This window comes from Lissotriton helveticus, chromosome 8, assembly GCF_964261635.1.
Source record: "Lissotriton helveticus chromosome 8, aLisHel1.1, whole genome shotgun sequence".
Taxonomy (NCBI): Eukaryota; Metazoa; Chordata; class Amphibia; order Caudata; family Salamandridae; genus Lissotriton; species Lissotriton helveticus.
Window position 1 is genome coordinate 1716574225 of NC_136069.1, and position 20545 is coordinate 1716594769.

The window sequence follows — 20545 nt, forward strand, 5'->3', positions numbered from 1 at the left end:
AGCCCTGGACAAGTGAGTGAAGCAGTCAACAAACTGAAACCCTAGTGTTCCATTCAGGACCTGCAGGGACAACACAATGAAGGATGGCTTCTGACAACCTACCTGAGATAGGAAGCACCACGTAGGCTTCACTACAGCAATATATTGGACCAATGGTACCTCTGCTCTAACACACTACATTAATTGAACAAAACATTAACAACCAATGGGATCCAGTGATTTATAAAGTCACCTTTAACCTCCCCTTTTAATACATGATCAGGAAGGAGAGGTTGCTTGACAACAACAAGAGATCAAAGAATCCAAGTCAACTCTGCAGGACAGAAAATCTGGGCTGAGACCAGTAAACGGGATGGAAAGTACAGTTGCTGGCATTAGCAAAGATCTGTGCAGGGATCTCTGCTCTGGAACAAGCCTCCACTGGTGTCATCCTTCCAAGTCAAGTGCAGTCTCCTCTCTGTCTCCTCTTCAATTCAATTCAAACAGCTGACCTCTGGACCAGTGGACTTTTCAATATCCATCACCCCTTTGTTGATAATATTCAAATTTATATGAGTCGGTAGACACTGTGAGAATATCACTGCTTGACTAAAGCACATTTGGAAAGTATCTAGGAGAAATATCTCTGCCTGGTTTGATGAAACACGGACATCTTCTGACTTTGAGATCCCTTCCATGGCAGACGTACCTTCATCCGGATGTGGGAATTATGGGCCACACTGGCTGTTGCAAAGCAGATAAACCAAAGCAGAAACACCAGCTTCATCTCATGCTGCTTCTGCTGCTGCATTATTCACAGTGCATTGCACTTTATCAGAGCCCTGATGGTGTTAAAGGTCTATAGAAATATATTGGAAATCAAACAACCAGATTATTTCAGATTTTATTGAAAAGTCACAGTGGACTGTCAGTTTATGCTGTGGGAGCCTTGCTTTGGAAAGCGGTGAACCGAATTCTGTAGAACCTACCTCGCCTGGCAACTTAAAGAAACCTAAAATCTACCTTTAGTTCCCAACAATAGTCAATCATGGACAATGACTCATGGAAGAAGTAGGGTGGGCACTCAACAAGTAATACCGCCGGTTCTGCAGGCAATCCATGAGAAGATAGACCTTCATGAAACAAATAACTAAGTTCATGCTTTATATAGGAAGGGTCAAGCTCTCCTGTCTAATTCTGATAGCCCCGCCATGGGTCAAACTCTAGTTATTGCCAGTCTGGATGGGGTCAATGCTGTTCTCTCCAGCTTCACTTCTTGCTTCGCCTTTAAAGGCTGAGCATCAGTCAGCACCTCAGCGAGTATTGTTTGGCTGGTGAATGGCTGGTGGTTCCACAGACATTGTTCTCTGTACCAATTTAGGTTTCTGGCCCACCCTGTATGATCTTGTTTGTCTTCCAAATATGTCTGTCTCTCACCTTCCACTGTGTGCTGCACCATCAGCCCTGCATTCAATGTTGTTGATACCAAGATTGAATTTGAAATATTAACTTTTTGATATTTCTTTCTCTTTGGCTCATTGTTTTTTTAGTCTATTATTTATTGACCTTCATGCGTGATTCTTCACAACCAGGGAACTCTTGTTGCGATGGTGTGTAGGGGATACCTTGAGTTGGGTCCTAGGTATAGTTATTACTAATGCTGAGGTCTGTACCCAAGTGATGGCTGCAGATTAGGTCTATGTGGTTGAAAGGGGCCCTCAGTTAACCACACTGACAACACTGGCCAGTATGACCAAAACACCTTCGCCCAGGGGTAACCTTCTTCCCACAACTGGCCTGGGCCCTCTCAAGGACTTGTACTGTTTGGGTCCTGCCCAGTCTTTGCCGCTCCCTGGTGCCGCCCACAATCCACAGTATCTGCGGATCAGCAGAATGGGCGATGGCCTTGCATTGGGCATCCTCCTTAGTACTACACCCTGAAGCAGCCGTAGGCTCTGTGGGTGGCAGTAGAGTGGAGTGCGCCACTGATGAGCGACTAGAAGGGGACCACATGCTCCTTTCACATTGGCCTTTGAGAAAAACACTAGTTGGTTAAGACCTTCAATCACACACCCCCTAGCCATATTAAGACTCTGAGACTCTGTGACTCTTCGGATGCCGTTGCATCCCTTGTGCCATCCAGTTTCTTGGTGATAAATGAAGAGTAGCATCAAAATACTTAATGGTGTGAAAGTTGTTGATGCCTCTTATGGTGTGTTCTTTCTTCACATCAATTTTAAGTCAGCTGTGAACCCTGGTCCATCTCCAGAGAGGTTTTGGAGGTGGTGATCTTGTATCTTCCTGTGTCATCTTTGAGCTATGTTTGGAGGAGCTGAGAGTTAGAGACTTTCAAACATGTCTTTAGTCTATGTCTGGGGGTCTCTCTGACACTATATATGCGATGTGCAGGAAATGACAGGCAAGATGAAAGACCTTCTCCTGCTCCATACAGAAGGTCTGGAGCTCCATTCTTCCCAGATGTATCTCACACCCTCTTTTACTTCCAGAATGAACTGAAGATTGTTCTCATCCAGCATCACCTTAAGGCTAGGTCAACCTTCCCAGCTGTAGGGCCACCTTGGCAAATAGCCTCACGGGAGGGCCCCTTTCTCTTCCCTGTGTTATTTGAAAGTGCTCTTTGTCTGTTTTGGTCTTCTCTCTTCCTACATACATACCAAATCTGCAAGCCTCTGTAGCACTCTGGTGCTCTGAATTTAGGGCAGTGATTTAGAAATACCCCAAGTGCATACCACCCTGTGGAGTCATGATCTGAGGACTTCCAGATTCTCACTCTTCCCTTGCTATAGTCATTGTTTTACCTTTGTGTGTTAAAAACAAATACTATCTTTAGTCTCCCAGCTTCAGATGTCCCAGCTGTAGGGCCTCTTATGCAAATACCCCTCCAAGAAGTCACCTTTCTCTACTCTGTTATTCTCAAATCTTTCTTTTCATGTATTTCCAATTGAAAAACCTCTGGAACACTCTGTTGCTCCGTGGCGAGGTTTGTGCTCTATAAATGCCCCAAACACTGTTGAGTCATGATCTGTAGACTGATTGGTTCTCACTCTCTGCTTGTATAGTTATTGTTCTGCCGTTGTGTGTTTTAAAAGTACTGTCTCTTGTCTCCCAGCTGCAGGAATGCTTTGGGTGGGCTCCCTTCATCCAGCTCTTCTCCGACTACCAGAAAATGACTGACATCAAAGATGAAAACAACTACAAGATGAACCTGTGGGCAGAAAAGTTCTCCAATCAGGTTAAGAAGAATTTGGCACCATTTTTCAAGATGTGGGGCTGGCCAATCAAAGACAGCGTCTCTGCAAAGCTGTCTTCACTGCCGGAGTGGGAGGAGAACCCGATGAAGAAGTTTGTTGAAAGTCGATAAATATGGAAACACACAATCCCACTCCACAGTGACTGCAGGATATCAACGTGACTTAACAACTTCTTTAATGACTGCATCATAATCAATTTGATTTCATATATTTCATATATGCCTACTGTGTGCATGCATGAATTTGTGGTGTGTCCTCCTTACGACAGCCTCCAGTCCTGAGCTTTTCACTTACAAATCATTGATTTCAGTGTGTTTGTCTAATAAATTCAATAAAAGCAAAACAAGACTACAACACCCAGAATGATGTAAGTGATCAAATGATGGTCTAGGACAGTAAACAGTGTCTGTAATGCCCTGGAGGGAGTAGGTTCCCTCACACATGTGTGAGTTCAGTATACGTGTGTTGTGAGGTAGGATCTTTGAGAGCCGTGCACAATACTAACATCAGAGTAGAAACTGTGTGGTGGGCATGTGTGCAATGGGGGTGGGTGGAATTTGCATAATCGTGTTACGCAAATCTCTGCGAAATGTTAAAAAAATCTCCTCGAACACGCAGAAATTCCGCGAACATGCGGAACTGCTTGTTCGCGATGCTTTTCTTCTGTTCGCAATCACTGTTTGCGTACTCGGGGGGGGAAATATCTTGCGAACACGCACTTTGAGATCGCGAACAAGCAAAGAATTTCGCGAAGTCACGGAAAGCAGAATTTTGCCCAATTTTGCGTTCTCCGCAGAACGCTAAATTACCCAAATTCCACGAACAGAACGGAATTTACCGGCCAGGCCTAGTGTGCAACCAGCTTGTGAGAGTCTGAGACTGAGGCAACATTAGAGACTGATTAACTGATTTATATGCACAGTGCTGGACTGATGTATGTTCAGATAGATCGATGTTAGTTCAGATAGATCGATGTACATTCAGATAGATCGATGTCTATGTGGAGCCACTTGCTAAAATCGTATTGGAATTTGATATATCGATGACTTCATACGCTGATGATACACAGCTGATTATTTCCCTTGATCCAAATAATTGTAAAGATGGGGGCCGATTATCCGCTTGTCTGGTAAAAGTGAAAGACTGGATGACAGCAAGCTGTTTAAAGTTAAATGGCGAGAAAACTGAGCTATTACTCCAGGGGAATAAAGCGATACCCAGACCAATCCTAGACTGGCCTGCCTGTCTAGGCAAGCCACCTATTCCTGCAGAAACAGTTAAGAATCTAGGCTTCTGGCTTGAAACAGATCTTTCCATGGCAACTAAAGCCAAAAAGATCACTGCAATGTGTTTCGGACTTCTTAAAAGTCTACGCAAAATCCTGGATAGAATTCCCATACAATTATGGAAGACAGTGGTGCACTCTATCATTACTTCGTGTCTGGATTACGGCAACTCATTCTTCTTGGGAGCACACAAATATGTCATCAAGAAACTCCAGGTGACCCAGAATGCAGCTGCAAGACTGCTGTGCATCATTCCGGTACGGGAATTAGTTGGAAAATATTTGCTTAAATTACACTGGCTCCCAATAGAGGCCAGAATAAAATTTAAGACACTAGTCATCACTCACAGAGCTCAGCATAATAAAGGCCCTAATAGAATTAAGAACTTAGTCTCACTCTAACGGGCACATGCATCAACGATAATTGCATTCGCAAACGGTGCGAATCGCAATTTTCGGCCGTTTGCGAATGCAATTATCAAAATTGGAATGCATCATGTATTTCGCAATTTTAGGAATCGCAATCATGTTGCGATTTCTAAAATTGCGATTGCATTTCAGAAATCGCAATTTCAGATTTCTGAAATGCAATGCATGATTTTTTTTCAATTGCGAATTAGCAATTTGGAAGTGGTAAATTAGCATGAGGTTGAACCTCATGCTAATTTACCGAAAACCTTCAAACATGCACAAAAATGCATTTTTGAAAGTTGCATTTTACACACACACATGTCCATGGGACATGTGTGTGTGTAAATTGCACTTAAATTTAATTTCAGGGGTGCAGGGAGGGGTTCTTTGGACCCCCCCCTGCACCCTTGAAATTGCATTTTCAATTTGCGATTCGCAAATTGAAAATCGCAAATTGTAAATGCCTTCCCATTGACTCCTATGGGCCTCTTGGCCCATAGGAATCAATGGGAAGGTTGTTCCTTAATTGCGATTCGCAAATTGTGAATCGCAATTAAGGAAAAATACCGAATCGCTAAATAAATGTGAATTATTCATGCATTGCCGTTTGCGAATTCTTAATTGCGATTCCTTCATTTTCGCAATTAAGGATTCGCAAACGGCAACATTGATGCATGTGGCCGTATATCCCTAAGAGGCAGTTGCGGATTTTTGCACTCTCCATTTCATGCAGCACAGTGACTTTGCGTGCTGCCATGTGTTGCGTGAAACATTAATAAATATGCCTCTTTGTCGGCACCGGTTTTCATGAATGCACAAAAAAACCTCCAGACATTCAGAACCAATAGGAGCGGGTTAGCTTTACCCAACACTAGAGTTCACATTCTGCCTACTCCAAGAAACCTGTGTTGGACCCCAACTGTAACACGCTTCAAATTCAAGACCTGTGTCCCACACAGAGCAGCACACATACACGCCTCAGAAGGCAGCCTGGCAGCTGTATGCCTTTGAATGCCCTAAAATATTGTATGGCAAACCTGGCCCTGCCTACACCGCACACACTGAGTGACGGGCAGGGATCCGTCCTCTAGGGTGATCCTCTGAAGGAGCTAATCGAGGAAAGTGGCTACAGGGCAAATTATCATTATCTGCGAGCTCATGACACAACAGGTAGACGCGTCACCACTGTGCAGTCTTTTCCAAGCTGTGTATAAGCCTCAGTGAGTTGACGCTCAGTGACCTAATGCTCATAGTGAGTTTACATACAGATGTCAACGCCCTAGTATTGCTAACACAATTTAACAACAATGTATTGCTTGGACCAGTACATACCTTATGGACGCCCCATTATAACCTCCAGTTTTAGGTCGAGCTACAGCACGCATGCGCTGTCTGCAAGTCCTGGTGTGATCAATATTACAACTTTTTTCATGCCTGCTACTTACCATTGGTTTACTTCACTGTCGGTCTTTTTTGCTGCTTTCTAATTGGTTGGTTATGCTGATACGTCACGTCCCTTCATGGCTGAGGCGCACTGGTAAAGCACAGTTTCTTTACGCTTTGGATCTTCTGTTATTGTGTGTGAGAACTCTTTGTTTTTCTTTACTTTCCGCTGCTCGTCACTGCTTGGTTCAAGTGTTGGCAGAGAACAGATTAAAATCATGTCTAATATTAAGACTAGGGTTTATGTATGTCTACATAAATGTGAAACAACAGACAATTTACCCTGGGGCAATTTTAGTTTATGATTTCATTTACCTACTTACATTAAACACATGCAATTCAATTCAATAAGCTTTATTTGGTTCTAATAAAACAACCATAAAAGCACAGAAAGAAAAACAAGCAATTGTTTAAAAGAACTCATTCTGTACATAAAATAGATAAAATCCAATCAGATTATTAATACTGCATGAAAACATCATACTTTTCCTTGCATCAATAAATTTTAGAACAAAAGTTGCATTGTAAAAACAAATATCAGGCTCTCGCATTGTAAACATCAAAATCATAGCAGCTTCTGTGGTAAAAGTACAATATTATATAAACAAGGGTTTGGAATATGCAATACGGAGGTTCAAATACAAGTCACATATGAGGAGAAAGTGCAAAGTGTTTGTTTAGTGTGGCCGTCACAAGGGCAGGGGGAGGCAGGATACTATTTTACACATGGAAAAGCTACCAAGTGATGGACAAGACCAAATCTCATTCTTGTGAGCACATAACAATGCGAAGATCTGGCAACCTGGCTCAAATAAGTTTGGAATCCCTCGGGAACCGAATAAGATTAATAAAACTGGCAGGTTGTTTGCAGCCCTATGTTACTTAAACGTCTCTTCTTTCTATGCAGCAGAAACGAATTCTTCATTTCTGCTTCGGGCAACTCTTTTACTGCGTTGGGGTTATCCAAAATGTTTAATTTGAAAAGAACCCTAAAACTATGTACAATATAATGTATCCAGGGAATCGTGAGACAATTATCTAATCGGAGACAGTCTTTGATAATCGTTCTATTGAAGGCAGTCTCCTCCTTCAGCCATATTGATCTCTAAATCAATAATGGCCTGAATGCTATTAAGTCCATCAGGTAGTTAATTCCAACTTCGCTGTGAATTAATTCAGTTGACGCCGAGGGTGGCAAGCAGAGCAACTTTTTAAGGAACATATTTTCCACTGTTTGCAGATCACAGTTAGAGTTATGACCCCATTCCCCCGCACCGTAAAGTGTGATCGAGGTACATCTTGATGGATAGATGTGTGTCATGTCTTTAATTCATCGGTCGCCTAACTTCGCTGCGAACCTAAAAACCCCATGGACACTTTTTGCCATCTTCGCCCGAACATTAGACATCTCTTGTGACCATTTACCAACACCAGAGAACGTTATCCCTAAATAACAGAACTTATCCACCATTTGGATTTTCTACCCCTCTATAAAAAAGGAATTATTCCTCTTACGCCTCGGACCACAGACCATAGTATATGTTTTGGTCTTGTTAATCTGCAACTTCCTCCTCGTGACAAATCAGCGAACTTGTCTATTCACCGCTGAAGGCCAATGGGTGTTCTGGATAAAAGCACGGCATCATCTGCATAAAGCAGTCCCGGCACATCTTGGCCCTCCGCCTGTGGTGCATCCGATTTTACAAGTTTAAGTGCTGCGTCAACTTCGTTAATAAAAAGTGTAAAGAGAAATGGGGCAAGGACGCAACCTTGTCGGATGCCACATCTAACATTAAATGTAGGGGTGCACTCACCCCTATGCCCATATCGTACAGATGTTAACAATCTTTCATAAAGCCTGGCCAGAAAATAAATGATGGTCTCTGGGGCTCCAAGATCTAAAAGAGTCGGCCAAAGTATGGCGTGATCCACTAAATCGAATGCGCTGCTGAGGTCGGCGAAGCATAGAAAAAGGGGACCCTTGCTTGGCACATGTGTATTTTCCAATTAATAAATCTAAGTTAATACACTGTTCAAGGGTTCCTCACCCTTTCCTAAAAGCATATTGTGTCTTTGTTAAAATCCCATTATCCTCAGCCCATTCCTCTAACCTAACAAGTAGAATCCTACTCATAATTTTAATAGAGGAATCTAAAAGGGGAATTGGCAGATCATTTTTGGCATCGGATTTAACCGCCCTTCTTAAAAATGGGGATAATGATTGATTCACCCCAGGTGGAAGGAATTCCCTCAGTTACAGCAGCGTTAAAAACTCTGTTTAGTAGAGGTCCCCAGAGAGCAGGGACGGCTTTATAAACATCTATTGGAACCCCGTCCGGGCCTGGGGCCTTCCCGCCCTTGCAACTTTTAATGCCTTGTTCCACCTCAGCTAATGTAATATTTAGTGGTATGATAGGCCAGATACTTAAATTAGTAAGGTCGTTTGTAGTAAGGTTTCCTGGGTTAAAAATGCTACAAAAATGAGCAACCCATGCCTGACTGCTAACATGGGACATTAATTCAGGGTCTACCTGGTCTTTTAAAAAAGGAGAATTAACAGTTTCCCTGAACAGCTGGCAGTTTGATGTATCCGCGGCCAAAGCGAGTTTGTCCCAGGCCTCCTGTTGTAGCTCCCTCTTCCTCTGTTTGAGTTTGAATTTATAATCCAATCTTAATTTCTTTACAAGCATCGGGTCCCTGTTACTATTGGACAGTGCTTGTTTTAACTGGTTCATTAAGCATGGTTAAACCATCCTCTGTTCTGGGTAAATTTCTTATTGGATGTCGTAGTCAAAATAATATCGATAGTATTATTTATCTTACAGACATAAGTGCAGGCTCAGTATTGACATCCAAATTCTCAAGGATCTCAGCATAACAATCAGTGACAATGTTTTTTAACACCCTATCTGGGTTAACCCTTTCCATTTTATTCTAGTGCCATTAGGTCTACACGGGACAATATTTCCCACAATTGTTTGTGTTACTACGGATCTATTACCCCATACAGCTACTTGCATAATAATGCAATTGTGATCACTAAGTAGGGATTCATCAATCCAGGGGGTGGTACATAGGGGAATAACATTGGCAGAAACCAGTACATGATCGATAACTCTATTTGCATTTCTGCCAGTAAAAGTAGTAATTGGTTTCCCCATCCCATCTCTTGCACACTGCATTATGTCCAAATCAAAGTTAGCTATAATGGTGTTAAGTATGTCTCCACAAGGATTATGGGGGAAATGCATACAATCATCTCCTGTATCATTCCTGCACCCGCAGACCTTAGTGGTAGACAGAGGACATATAGAAGTATTAAAATCTCAGACCCAAATTATATCAAAATTGACGTCTTCTTCAGTGCCCAATTTACCAATAACATTCTCCAGTTCTGTAACTACTTTATGCCGTGTACAATCAAAGAGATTATTATAGAAATGTATTAACAAAACATCACGGCCATTTTTTTGGTGTAGCCATAATATCTGTGAGTGACACCCGATGTTAGTAAACATTTTAACTTCTATAGGCAGATTGATTGACAAGAGAAATAAAAGCCCACCCTTTGCTCTACCAGCCGAAGAATGCAAAGCAGGTAAATCATAGGAAACAAACCCCTCAAAATTAACATAATCTGTGCACCAAGTTTCCTGGAGGCAAATAATATCATGATTATGGAGAAAATCCATCCATCCTCACATATCCCTTTTTTTTGTCAGCTATGTTCCAAGAGGCTATAGTAAACCCACTAACTAGGGGTCTATCTACGTTGCCGGTTAACTGAGTTGTTATAAACTGGCCGGCCCTGATTTTGTCACAATCGGGCATCATAGCTTGGGGTGCAGGATCTGTTTCTGACGGTTGTCCTATATTTCCCTCAGGGGTTGCCCCTTGCTCTATTCTAAAATCCCTTTCAACAGAGGTCTACGTGACTCCCAATATACTTGCCGGACCTACTAGTCCCTGACCCACTGGGATTTCTGCCCCTTGTTGGCCAAAGACCCTGTGGCCTGCCAATCCTTCTGTATGGCGGGCTAGATTCTGTCAATCATTCTCCTCAAGGGTGCTGAGTGGTTGAAATCGATTATATATGGGTGGGGCGAAATGCGACTGGAGTGTCAGTGCCCAGTTAGTTCTATGGCATTCCTGGTCTACCGCTCTAGGTGGTACTTGTTTTAGATGGCTGTAGAAGAAACCAAGTGGGAGTAATGAGGTACTAGAATCGTTATCAGGCAAGGCTATTGCTCTATTCAGGGAGATCCTGGCATAATGTGGGTTCTTAAAATTAATAATGACACAATCACCCTGTATGGATTTCCTTAAAGGTCCAATATAGTTTACTCTTCTAGTCGTAAGAATCTGACCTGCATGATTAACCGGATAGCCACAATTACGATTAAGCCAATGCCCCGTTTTATTTTTAAGAGATACATGTGTTTCAATTTGGGACTCACTAAGAGGGGGGACATTCATCAATACTGCCACATACGGAGAGCATTCCGGGGGTAGATTGATGGTTCTACTGCGTTTTCCATCCTCTGGTTCTTTCTCCGCCCGGGTATTAGTCCCTGGTATAGTTTCCATATTTCTAGTTCCTTGGTTTCTTACATCACATACAACACAGATGTGGTTACTCCCTAACGATTGCTTTGTTTGGCTTAGGGGGGCTATATTGTCTCCTGTAGCTGCGATTTGTGCATTGAAATTAGTGCTTGCTCTCACATTCCTAGGGGAATCGGACACAACTCCTAAAGTAGCTGCTGTTCCTATATTACTACCATCTTGTAATCCTTCTTGCTGTCTAATTTTAATTTCTTGTAGTATCTCATTGTGGTGGCTCAATACCCCACTAAGCCTAAATACATCCCGATTTATTTTGTCTATTTTATTGGAGATATGTTTCAATTTTGACAGTCAGGGCATTAATGATCTGATTAACCTGTACATCATTCAATATCCCCATGCTAGAGGGTTGATCCCCTGTATTTTAACACCTTTGCTGGCCGTCCCCTGTTTTGGCGGGGTTTTTCTACAACTCCTTTTCTTTCTTGGAGTAAGCACCCCATTGGTTAACGGCAAACAGTGGACTTCACTCGTTTCATTGGAATTCTGAGCAGCATCTGGGTTTGCAGAATCCATAATAGGGGCAATATCTTGGTCATTGATTACATTTGGCTCCCCATGTGACTCTATCAAGCTTACAGGGTCAGGTAGGCTCCCTAATCCTAATGAGAGGCGGCGCTCTGCCCCATCTATAGTGGAGAAGTGTGGCTCACCGATTAGAGTGGCAGACCCTGAGGCAGAGGTCTGGCCCGGGACCAGGGTTCAATTCCCGACGCGGCAGGGTCGTGGGCTCAATGTCCACAGACTTGTTATATCTCGCCTCGGTGCCTACTCTAATCATGGGTCCCACTCTGCAACTCTGGGCAATAGCTTGCTTAATCTCCACAATGGCCCCGAAAGCGCTGGGATGCCTGGCTTCCACCTTGGAGGTGCCCAGTAAGGGGGCATCTCACAGGGAAAGCCAGGAAGGGTTCCACAGCGGTGTACAGCGCCAAGATACCTTTCAGGTGATAGTGCGCTTTACAAGTATACACACATTTACATTTACACATTTCTATCTATTTCAACGCTGATGGCGCTAACCGCCTTCATGAGGTACGAATCGATTGTAGAACCTGTAGGCTCAACTATATCTTTGTTTCCTTTACGTTTCGACATGTTATAAATTACTTAGGGCGCTAAATACTGCTGGTGCTACTATCGGGAAGATGTGCTCAAGTACCCACGTGCCGAAGTAGAGATGTTACAATAACCAGCACCTTAAATTAAGCAACTAAAAGGTCATACGTTATGTCCAACTAATATTACAAAAACGATGCAAAGATAGATTCTTAAAACAAACATAAATATCCTAATCACATAATCACAACAGGATAAATTTATCAAAGCTTATTGATCGAGTAAAAAAAAAAATAAAAAGTATCATAGATTGGTAACGCAACCGTTCAAGCTCCTACGTAGCGTGGGTTGATAACCGTGTTTGCCTAATAATAAATAGGCTGTATAAATCTAATCAAGTCTCATCATGTCCGGCTACTCACGGTTGCTATGACTGACCAGGGTGAATAATTTGGTAAAAAAAACAAGAGGTATGGCCCAGCCCGGCCTCAAACGGGCTCAGACGGGCCCGCCCTTGGCGAAGTGGATAGCGTATTCAGTTAAACCACAGCTGCAGATGGGAGGGGCAAAGGCAGGACAGCTGGCGTGGGCCCCGTGCGCTCCTGGGGCCTGGAGTCCTTCTCACAACGGTATGCCCCCACAAGAGTTTGCTGCAGCGAAGCGTCTATGATGTTTTTTTATTCCGCCTTTGTACTTGTGTTTTTAAATGCCGGCTACTCGAGGAACCTGCACTGCTCCAGCATCAGTCCTCCACAGCCCCAGTACCTCCAAGCCTCCGAAACCAGCTGCCGAGAAAGAAGGAAACCGGAAGGCTGAAATGCCAGAAACCGGTCCTCGGAAGCTTGTTTCCGGTCCAGGGAAGGCATGGTTTGGCAGTTCGGGCTGGACTGTTCCCACGAGGCACAGGGTCAGACTGATTTGCATATGGCCATGTCTGAACTGGGGTGGCAGAGTGGGCTAAAGAACGGTGATGGATTAAACCCAGATCTATTGACTGGGGGTGAGTGTTTGATTGGTTCAGATGCTCCGTCCATCACCACCCCCTTTTGTACCACTTTGTTCGCCATAAGTTGGCAGGGTATGCTCAGACGTGAGTCCCATGCTCTCCACACCACTGGATTCAAGCAAGCCGGGCTGAAGACGGCTGAAATGCCAGAAACCGGTCCTCGGAAGCTTGTTTCTGGTCCAGGGAAGGCATGGCTTGGCAGTTCGGGCTGGACTGTTCCCATGAGGCACAGGGTCAGACTGATGGCCATGTCTGAACTGGGGTGGCAGAGTGGGCTAAAGAATGGTGATGGATTAAACCCAGATCTGTTGACTGGGTGAGAGTGTTTGATTGGTTTAGATGCTCCGTCCATCACCACCCCTTTTTGTACCTCTTTTGTACCATGGCCGTCTTTCCGTTGATACTGAAAACTTATATCTGGAATGGCCCACATTTGTTCAACCAATGAAGTTGAAGGAGAATCCATGTCTGATTCTATGAGATTGGCATTCAAATCTCCCATTATTAACTGCAGCTCATTTGGAAACTGAGGGAGAAGGACCCTCAAAGCTGGGGACATTTAGCTCAAAGTTGCTTCACGTTTAATTCTTAATGAAAAATAATAAATAATTGGGAGATTCAGGAAGGTCAGACATGCTGCCTTGGCAAAGTAACCGGCAATCTTAAAAGAAAGAATTGACACACGTCTGATGGATATAATAGTAGTTATAGTATAATTACTGTAGAGGGCCACAAGACACTGCTCACTTCCTAGCTTACAAATCAACAAATATGTCTATACATATGAGGGATGCAGCCTATTGCTCACCACTCACTCAGACCCAACAAGTAATATTTATTTGCAGACTAATTAAAATCATTGCAATGCACATGAAATGTCCGGGTAAAAAAACACATTTACAAGTGAAAATAATTGATGCATTCTTAAAATTTCATCACTTTACAAAATGGAATCCACTATTAAGATAACTTCAAACCATTTTCACTTATAATAAAGAAAATGCGCCCAAGAGGAGCACCAGGCCCAAATGGCATACCAACACAGATATACAAAGCATCCACACATAAAGGGGCCACACTGCAGGCCACCCTATTTGAGGCAACTAGAATGTGGGTTCATTCTGGACTCCTGGCGTGTATCTCTACTCGTCCACATCCACAAAAAATGCTCGCAGGCTGACCCCGACAATTACCGGATGATTGCCCTTCTTGATGTGGAAGGGAAGGAATATGCAAGTGACAGTGACCGCATGCAAGTATCTGGGAGTTTGGATGGACCACAAAGGGAGACCAGCGCAGCATATCACAGCAATGCAGGGAGTGGCCCGTAGCTTGGAGGAGGCTTTTGTAAGAACCAAGAAAGCCCTTCACTTTCCAGATTTGTCACTGCTAATTAAGGGGATAGGCGCCAAATTTTTGCCGACAATAGCCTTTGGCGCCATAACCTTTATAGACAAAATTCTCACCTGGCTTGACAGAGCACAGTCGCGGAGTGTTCCACCTACCCAACTCGACCTCTCATGCCCAAATCCACATGGAGTTCTCTTTGTCATCCCAACATTGGGTAATGAAAGCAAGATTTCTTGCCTATTGTTTAAAAAACAAAAAGGCTTCTGACTTAACATTAAAGATCTGCATATGGTCTTTGTTAAATTACCCTAGCACTCCCTCGAACCAATTTTTAACATTCTGCCTGGACGCACTAGAGGTTCAAGACATATGGATAAGCTCGCTGCCCATAGGGCCGATCACAAAAATCCTGCCCAAACAAGCAAAGATCTTGTCACTCAAACATGATGCTTTAAACGTGAAGAATCTCTCCCACGGCAGTTGGGTGTCAAATCTCTATGGCCCTAAAACCCTACCACACTATTTGTCATCATCCATGAAACCACGTGTGAAACACCATCTAATGAGATTACGTTTTGGCTAATCCCGTTGATGGCGTATAAGTATGGCCGGAGATTCAAGGAAGATGTGCCCACACAGTGCCGTTTCTGTAAGAGCGGGGAAGAAAACTTAATCCACATCCTGTGCATCAGCAGAACTTTACTCCCTTTACAAACTTTTTTGCTGCATCCAATTTGGCGGATCCTGAACGTTCGGACATGCCAAGAAGCTCTAGAGGAGTGTATGAGGGGCGACTCAGCTCAGATGGCCGCCCGTTTTATAAAATTCATGTCTGAGATTAATTCCCTGTTACCAGAAGATGATCGCCAAGAATCTTTGCCCTCCCAGCTATGACCCCCCCTTGCTCTCACAAACACCTTTTTTTAAATAGAATATGGACAGTGGTTTTAACCTTGTTTTGTCTGAATTGCAACGATTTTAATTAATTGTGCAAATAAAATACTTTGTAGTTTGTACTTGTACTTTACAAAATACTGTAGTCTAAAGGAGGTGATAGGCCATCAAGTGCTCTAAGAATTTTGACGACAAGGGTTTTTTATTTAGCAAAAGGAAGAAATTGACGCTCGGTTCAACTGGCAGCTTTCAAGATGCTCGGCTCATTTGGTAGGTAGTAAAGTAATCACTTGTAGCAGGAACTTGGCAGCACTACAAGAAAGCTGAATTGATTTGCTGTTTTGTAAAGTCAGCACTGCAAAGTGGCATGATCGTATATTGAGTGCATGGAACGCAGGGCAGAGTAATGTGTGTCTTAAAGGGTCAATTGCCGGGCAGATGCACAGAAAATGTAACAAGTTTTCGTCAAATCGACCTCAAAGTCGACAGAGAGAGTTCAACCATCATTGTTCCCAGGGCGGCACCTGTCTTTTTTTTTTTTTTTTTGATCAAATGTATTTTATTGAGTTCCACAAAGCAATACCACACATACAGTAAACGATAAGAGCAAAGCTGCAGCACCCACCCTAGAGGTAACGTACATCTGAACCATCCACCCGTTAAATGAGTGGTTGCCAGGAGTCCATGCATGCTCCTTATGGTGGTAGACCAACATCGCTCTGTCCTCTGGAACTCTTTTCCACCAACCCCCCCCGGAATCCCCCCCATCCCAACCTACCCCAACCGTGCTCGACTCCCGTCCCCTGCCAACCCTCCCCCCACCCTCCCCACTCGGTGTGTTCCTTGTATCGCCTAGAGGTGTCCATACTGGGTGCAGGCTAACCCTTGCGGCCTCCTTTGGTCTTCTCGTCGCGGAATCCCTCCGCCAGTTTCAGAACCCTGAGATACTTCGGGCATGTGAGTTCCGTGAATTCTTGGGAGAGCAGGGAGATGAGTGGCTGTCATATCTCTCTAAACGAGTCCGATGTCTGTGTGAGTGAGGCCTGTATCCTCTCCATCCCCATGATGTACCACAATCTATGTAGCCACCCCGTGTAAGTGGGTTTCCTTGTAGTCCCCCAAAGTGACAGGATGTGTTGGGTCGCCGCCCCCATCGCCAGCCCCATCTGTTTACCCCTTATGGATTTGAGCGGGAACATCAATCTGTTGGGGAGCCCCAGTATCGCATAAGCAGGGAAGCGTGGGATGTCGGTGTCAAAGTGGGTGTCTATGTCCTTAAGCACCGCCTCCCAAAATTCCTGCACCGCGGTACACTCCCATAAAATGTGTATCATGGTTCCTGTTTGTCCACACCCCCTCCAGCAGTTGGTGGTCTTTGCTCGGGTTCCCGCGGTGCAGTCGTTCCAGGGTCAAGTGCCAGTAATAGGCGATCTTCACCGCCGCCTCCTTGCTGGCCGTGTTTCTGGCCGTGTGGTGAGCCCGATAATATATGTCCTGCCATTCCTTGTCTGAGAGGGCACGCCCCAACTCCTTCTCCCACCTTTTCTGTCCGGCAGATCTCTCCATGGGGGGGGGGGGGGACAGCATTAGGTAAAGTTCCGTGATGGACCGTGAGTCCGATGTTTTGGTCATAATCCACCTCTCATATGGGGTGAGCGGGCGACTGGCCAGGGGCGCCACGTCTGCGTGGGTCAGCCAATGCCTAAGTTGGAAGTACTGGTAGCGGAGCGGTTTGTCAAGTGTGTAGTCCGCTGTCACTATGTCCCATGTCAGAAAGCCCTCCGTGTCAAACAGGTGGCCCGCAGAGCGGCACTCCGATTGTCGCCATTGGGGGAACGAGCCCGGAGGCCTGCCCGGGGGAAACGCCGGATTTTCTAACAGGGGTGTCATAGGGGAGGGGAAAGTCGTCAGGCCCATCGGGACCGCGGTTGCGTCCCACACCTGTAGGAGAGTTTTGGTAATAGGGGATTTCTTGAGGTACGTTGGTCTATCCGGCCGTGCCAACAAGGGGACCTTCCATAGGGGCAGGCCCGCCATGGCCCTGTCCTGAAATAACCAGTGCTTTTCTGAAGTCAGCCTAGACCACTCCAGAAGGTATCTGAGCTGAGCTGCCTGAAAATAGCGCCGCAAGTCTGGGACGCCCAGGCCCCCCTCTGCCGTTACCCTCGTGACCAAGTCGCGCCTCATCCTGGACCTCTGGTTAGCCCACACATATTGGTTCAGGACGTCCTGCAATTTCTTCAGCATCCCCAATGGGGGAGTGACCGGGATGGTCTGAAACAGGTACAGGATCTTGGGTAGAAGGGACATTTTGATGGCGGCCACTCGCCCCAGCCACGAGAGCGGCTGTTGTTTCCACCGCGCAATGTCGCCCTGGGCCCGTGACAGGAGCTTGGTGTAGTTAAGGTCGACCGTCTGGGCAGTTGCTGGCGTCAAGTCTATTCCCAGGTACTGTATTGTGGAGCTTACCTCAAGACCCCCTATGTGCAGCGACTCTCTGTTAGCCGGCCGGGTATTGCTACCCAGCGGGAGGACCACGGACTTTTGTACATTCATTTTGAAGCCCGACACCGCTCCAAACGCCTCCATTTCCGCCAAGAAGGCCGGTAAAGAGACCCTCGGACTGTCCACCGCCACTAGAATGTCGTCCGCGTACAGGCTCAGCGTTTGTTCCACCCCCCCAAACTTGATCCCGGTGATGGAGCGATTGTCCCGAACTCGCTGGGCAAAGGCCTCAATGTAGAGAGCAAACAGGAGCGGCAAGAGCGGGCAGCCCTGCCGCGTGCCCCGTTGGATGTCGAAGGGCTTAGAGCTTACCCCATTGACTTTGATCGTCGCCCTTGGTGACGAATAATAACCTGCCACCCAGGAGCGGAAGCGGGGGCCCACCCCGAATTTTGTCAGTGTGTGATCCAAGAAACTCCAGTCCACCCTGTCGAACGCCTTCTCGGCGTCGACCGATAGCAGTGCCGCATCAGAGGCGTTGAAATGAGCCTTGTCTATGACATGCATGATGCGTTTAGTGTTGTCTGCGCACTGCCGGGAGGGGACGAAGCCCCGCCTGGTCCGGCTCGATGATGCCTGGCAGGCAGGGGCCCAGACGGGATGCCAGGATGCCCGTGAAGAGCTTGAGGTCGAGATTGAGGAGCGATATCGGCCGATATGCCGCACATCGCGAGTGGTCCTTGCCCGGCTTCGGCAGGACTATGACTTCTGCCTCGAGCATCTCCTTTGGGATCGAGCCCGGGCCCCCAAATGAATTAAAAAGTTTCGTGAGGACCGGCGCCAAGAGAGGGCAAAAGGTCTTATAAAAGCCTGCGGAGAAGCCATCTGGGCCCGGGGCCTTCAGGGGTTTTAGGCGGGCAATGGCCGATACGACTTCCTCCAGGCGGATAGGGGCATCTAACGCCTTGGCGTTCGTGTCATTGAGAATGGTGACATCCATGGTGTCCAGGTAGGCCCTCCACTCCTCCTCCCCCAGGTCCGGGTCAGCAGCATAAAGCTTTGCGTAGAAGGCTCGAAACGCCTCCGCTATGCGGTCGTCCTCTCGAACTTCCTCGCCTTTGTCTCCGCGTATAACGGGGATTTGGGAGCGAACCGTCTTTGCCTTAAGCTTGCTGGCCAGTAGGCGACCAGTCCTATCTCCCCCAACGTAGTACGTGTGGCGGAGGCGGAGTGCTGCATATTCAGCCCTGTCCAGGTCCAGACCCGCCAGTTGTGCCCTGGCAGCTTTCAGTTTGCGCCAAATTCGGGGGGCACCTGTCCGGCAGTGAACCCGCTCTAGCTCTAACACTTGTGTCTCCAGTTCCCGCCTCCGGTCCATACGCTCCTTGTTGTCCGCCGCCGCTATCGCAATGATGTCGCCCCTAACGACCGCCTTGAGCGCCCCTCACAGAGTCGTCTGGGCTACATCACCGGTGTCGTTCAGGTCCAGATAGCTGGCGATGCTTTGGGACAGTCGTTGTACCACCCCCTTGCGGGAGAGCAGGCTTTCCCGGAGTCGCCACTTGCCCCTGTGTGGAGGTGTGCGCGGGATTGTCAGTTGGAGGACCACCGCTTCGTGATCTGAAAGCGCCGCAGGTGTAATGCCTATGTCCTGAATCATGGGGATCATGTCTGTGGAACCTAGAAAGTGGTCTATCCTAGCATAGGTGTGGTGCACATGCGAGTAAAAAGTGTATCCCGGGGTGGTACGGTGCCTTTCCCGCCAAACGTCGACCAGCCCTCTGTCTCGCAGCCACTGCCTCCCTGACTCCGAGAGTGCCCCAGTGTCCCCAAACCTCTTCGCAGACCTGTCCACTTCGTTGTCCATGACCAAGTTTATGCCCCCTCCCACCAGAACAAGCCTCATGTCCCCCGACAGCGCTTCGGATAGCGCCCCCTTCAAAAAGGCCTCCTGTTTAGTGTTGGGTGCGTAGATAGAGCCCAATGTGAAGGAAGATGTGCCTATATGGACCGTGTGCGCTAGGAGTCTGCCTCTAATCTCGGCCACCTTGACCCCCACCCGTCCTCTAAAATGCTTGGCTACCAGAATGGTCCCCGGTAGCTTGTCTCCTTTCTGGTGAAGAATTGGCTTGGCTACCAGAATAGCCACTCCTGCTTTTTTCTCAGTAGTTGTGGAGTAAAATTGATGGGGGAAGGCTCTTGCTTTCATGCGGTGCCAGTCTTTTGCTAAGAGGTGTGTCTCCTGTAGTATACAAAGTTCCGCTCTAGATCGTTCGAGGAACGAAAGAACTGCCCTCCTTTTGATAGGGTTGTTGAGTCCCTTCACATTAAGGGAGAGGATACGAATGCTGTCACCTGTCAGGATTGTGTGATCGTTCCGCATGCCCTGGTGTGGGCCCCAAGCCACCTCTCCCCAGGACGCCTGGGCATAGTCCGTATTGAACACACCGAGTCCCCCCCCATTCCCGCCCGGACCCCAACTCCCCCCCAACTTTTGCCCCCCTCCCCCCTCATCCCCCCAACTGGTGAACATAGTCCCAGGCCAATCATTTGAAAGTCTAGGCCTGTGGTAAATGAGTCAACGTAAGGGTGTGTGGCAGTGGCGGCTCTTGGCCCCCCGACCCCCCGACCAGGAGTCAAACTTAGCTGATGTCGACCGTCTCTGCAGTCATCTCACGAGTCCGCACCAGTGTCTTTGGATACCACTTGGATCGCTGCTGCCTGTTCCTGGGCTACTGTGTCGGGATTGGGCTTAAGTGACTTTTTCTGCTGCTT

At 46.4% G+C, this 20545-nt stretch overlaps 1 protein-coding gene across 1 annotated transcript in view; it reads left to right on the forward strand.

Moving 5' to 3' along the window:
• The window catches only part of LOC144772177 (TRPM8 channel-associated factor homolog), a 109173-nt gene extending 105705 nt beyond the window's left edge, over positions 1-3468 (forward strand). The window contains exon 7 of the mRNA XM_078656314.1: positions 3110-3468. Coding sequence (XP_078512440.1) covers positions 3110-3361 — 252 coding nt within the window. The 3' untranslated portion in view covers positions 3362-3468. The remainder of the gene's footprint in view (positions 1-3109) is intronic.
• The last annotated feature ends 17077 nt before the right edge of the window (positions 3469-20545 follow it).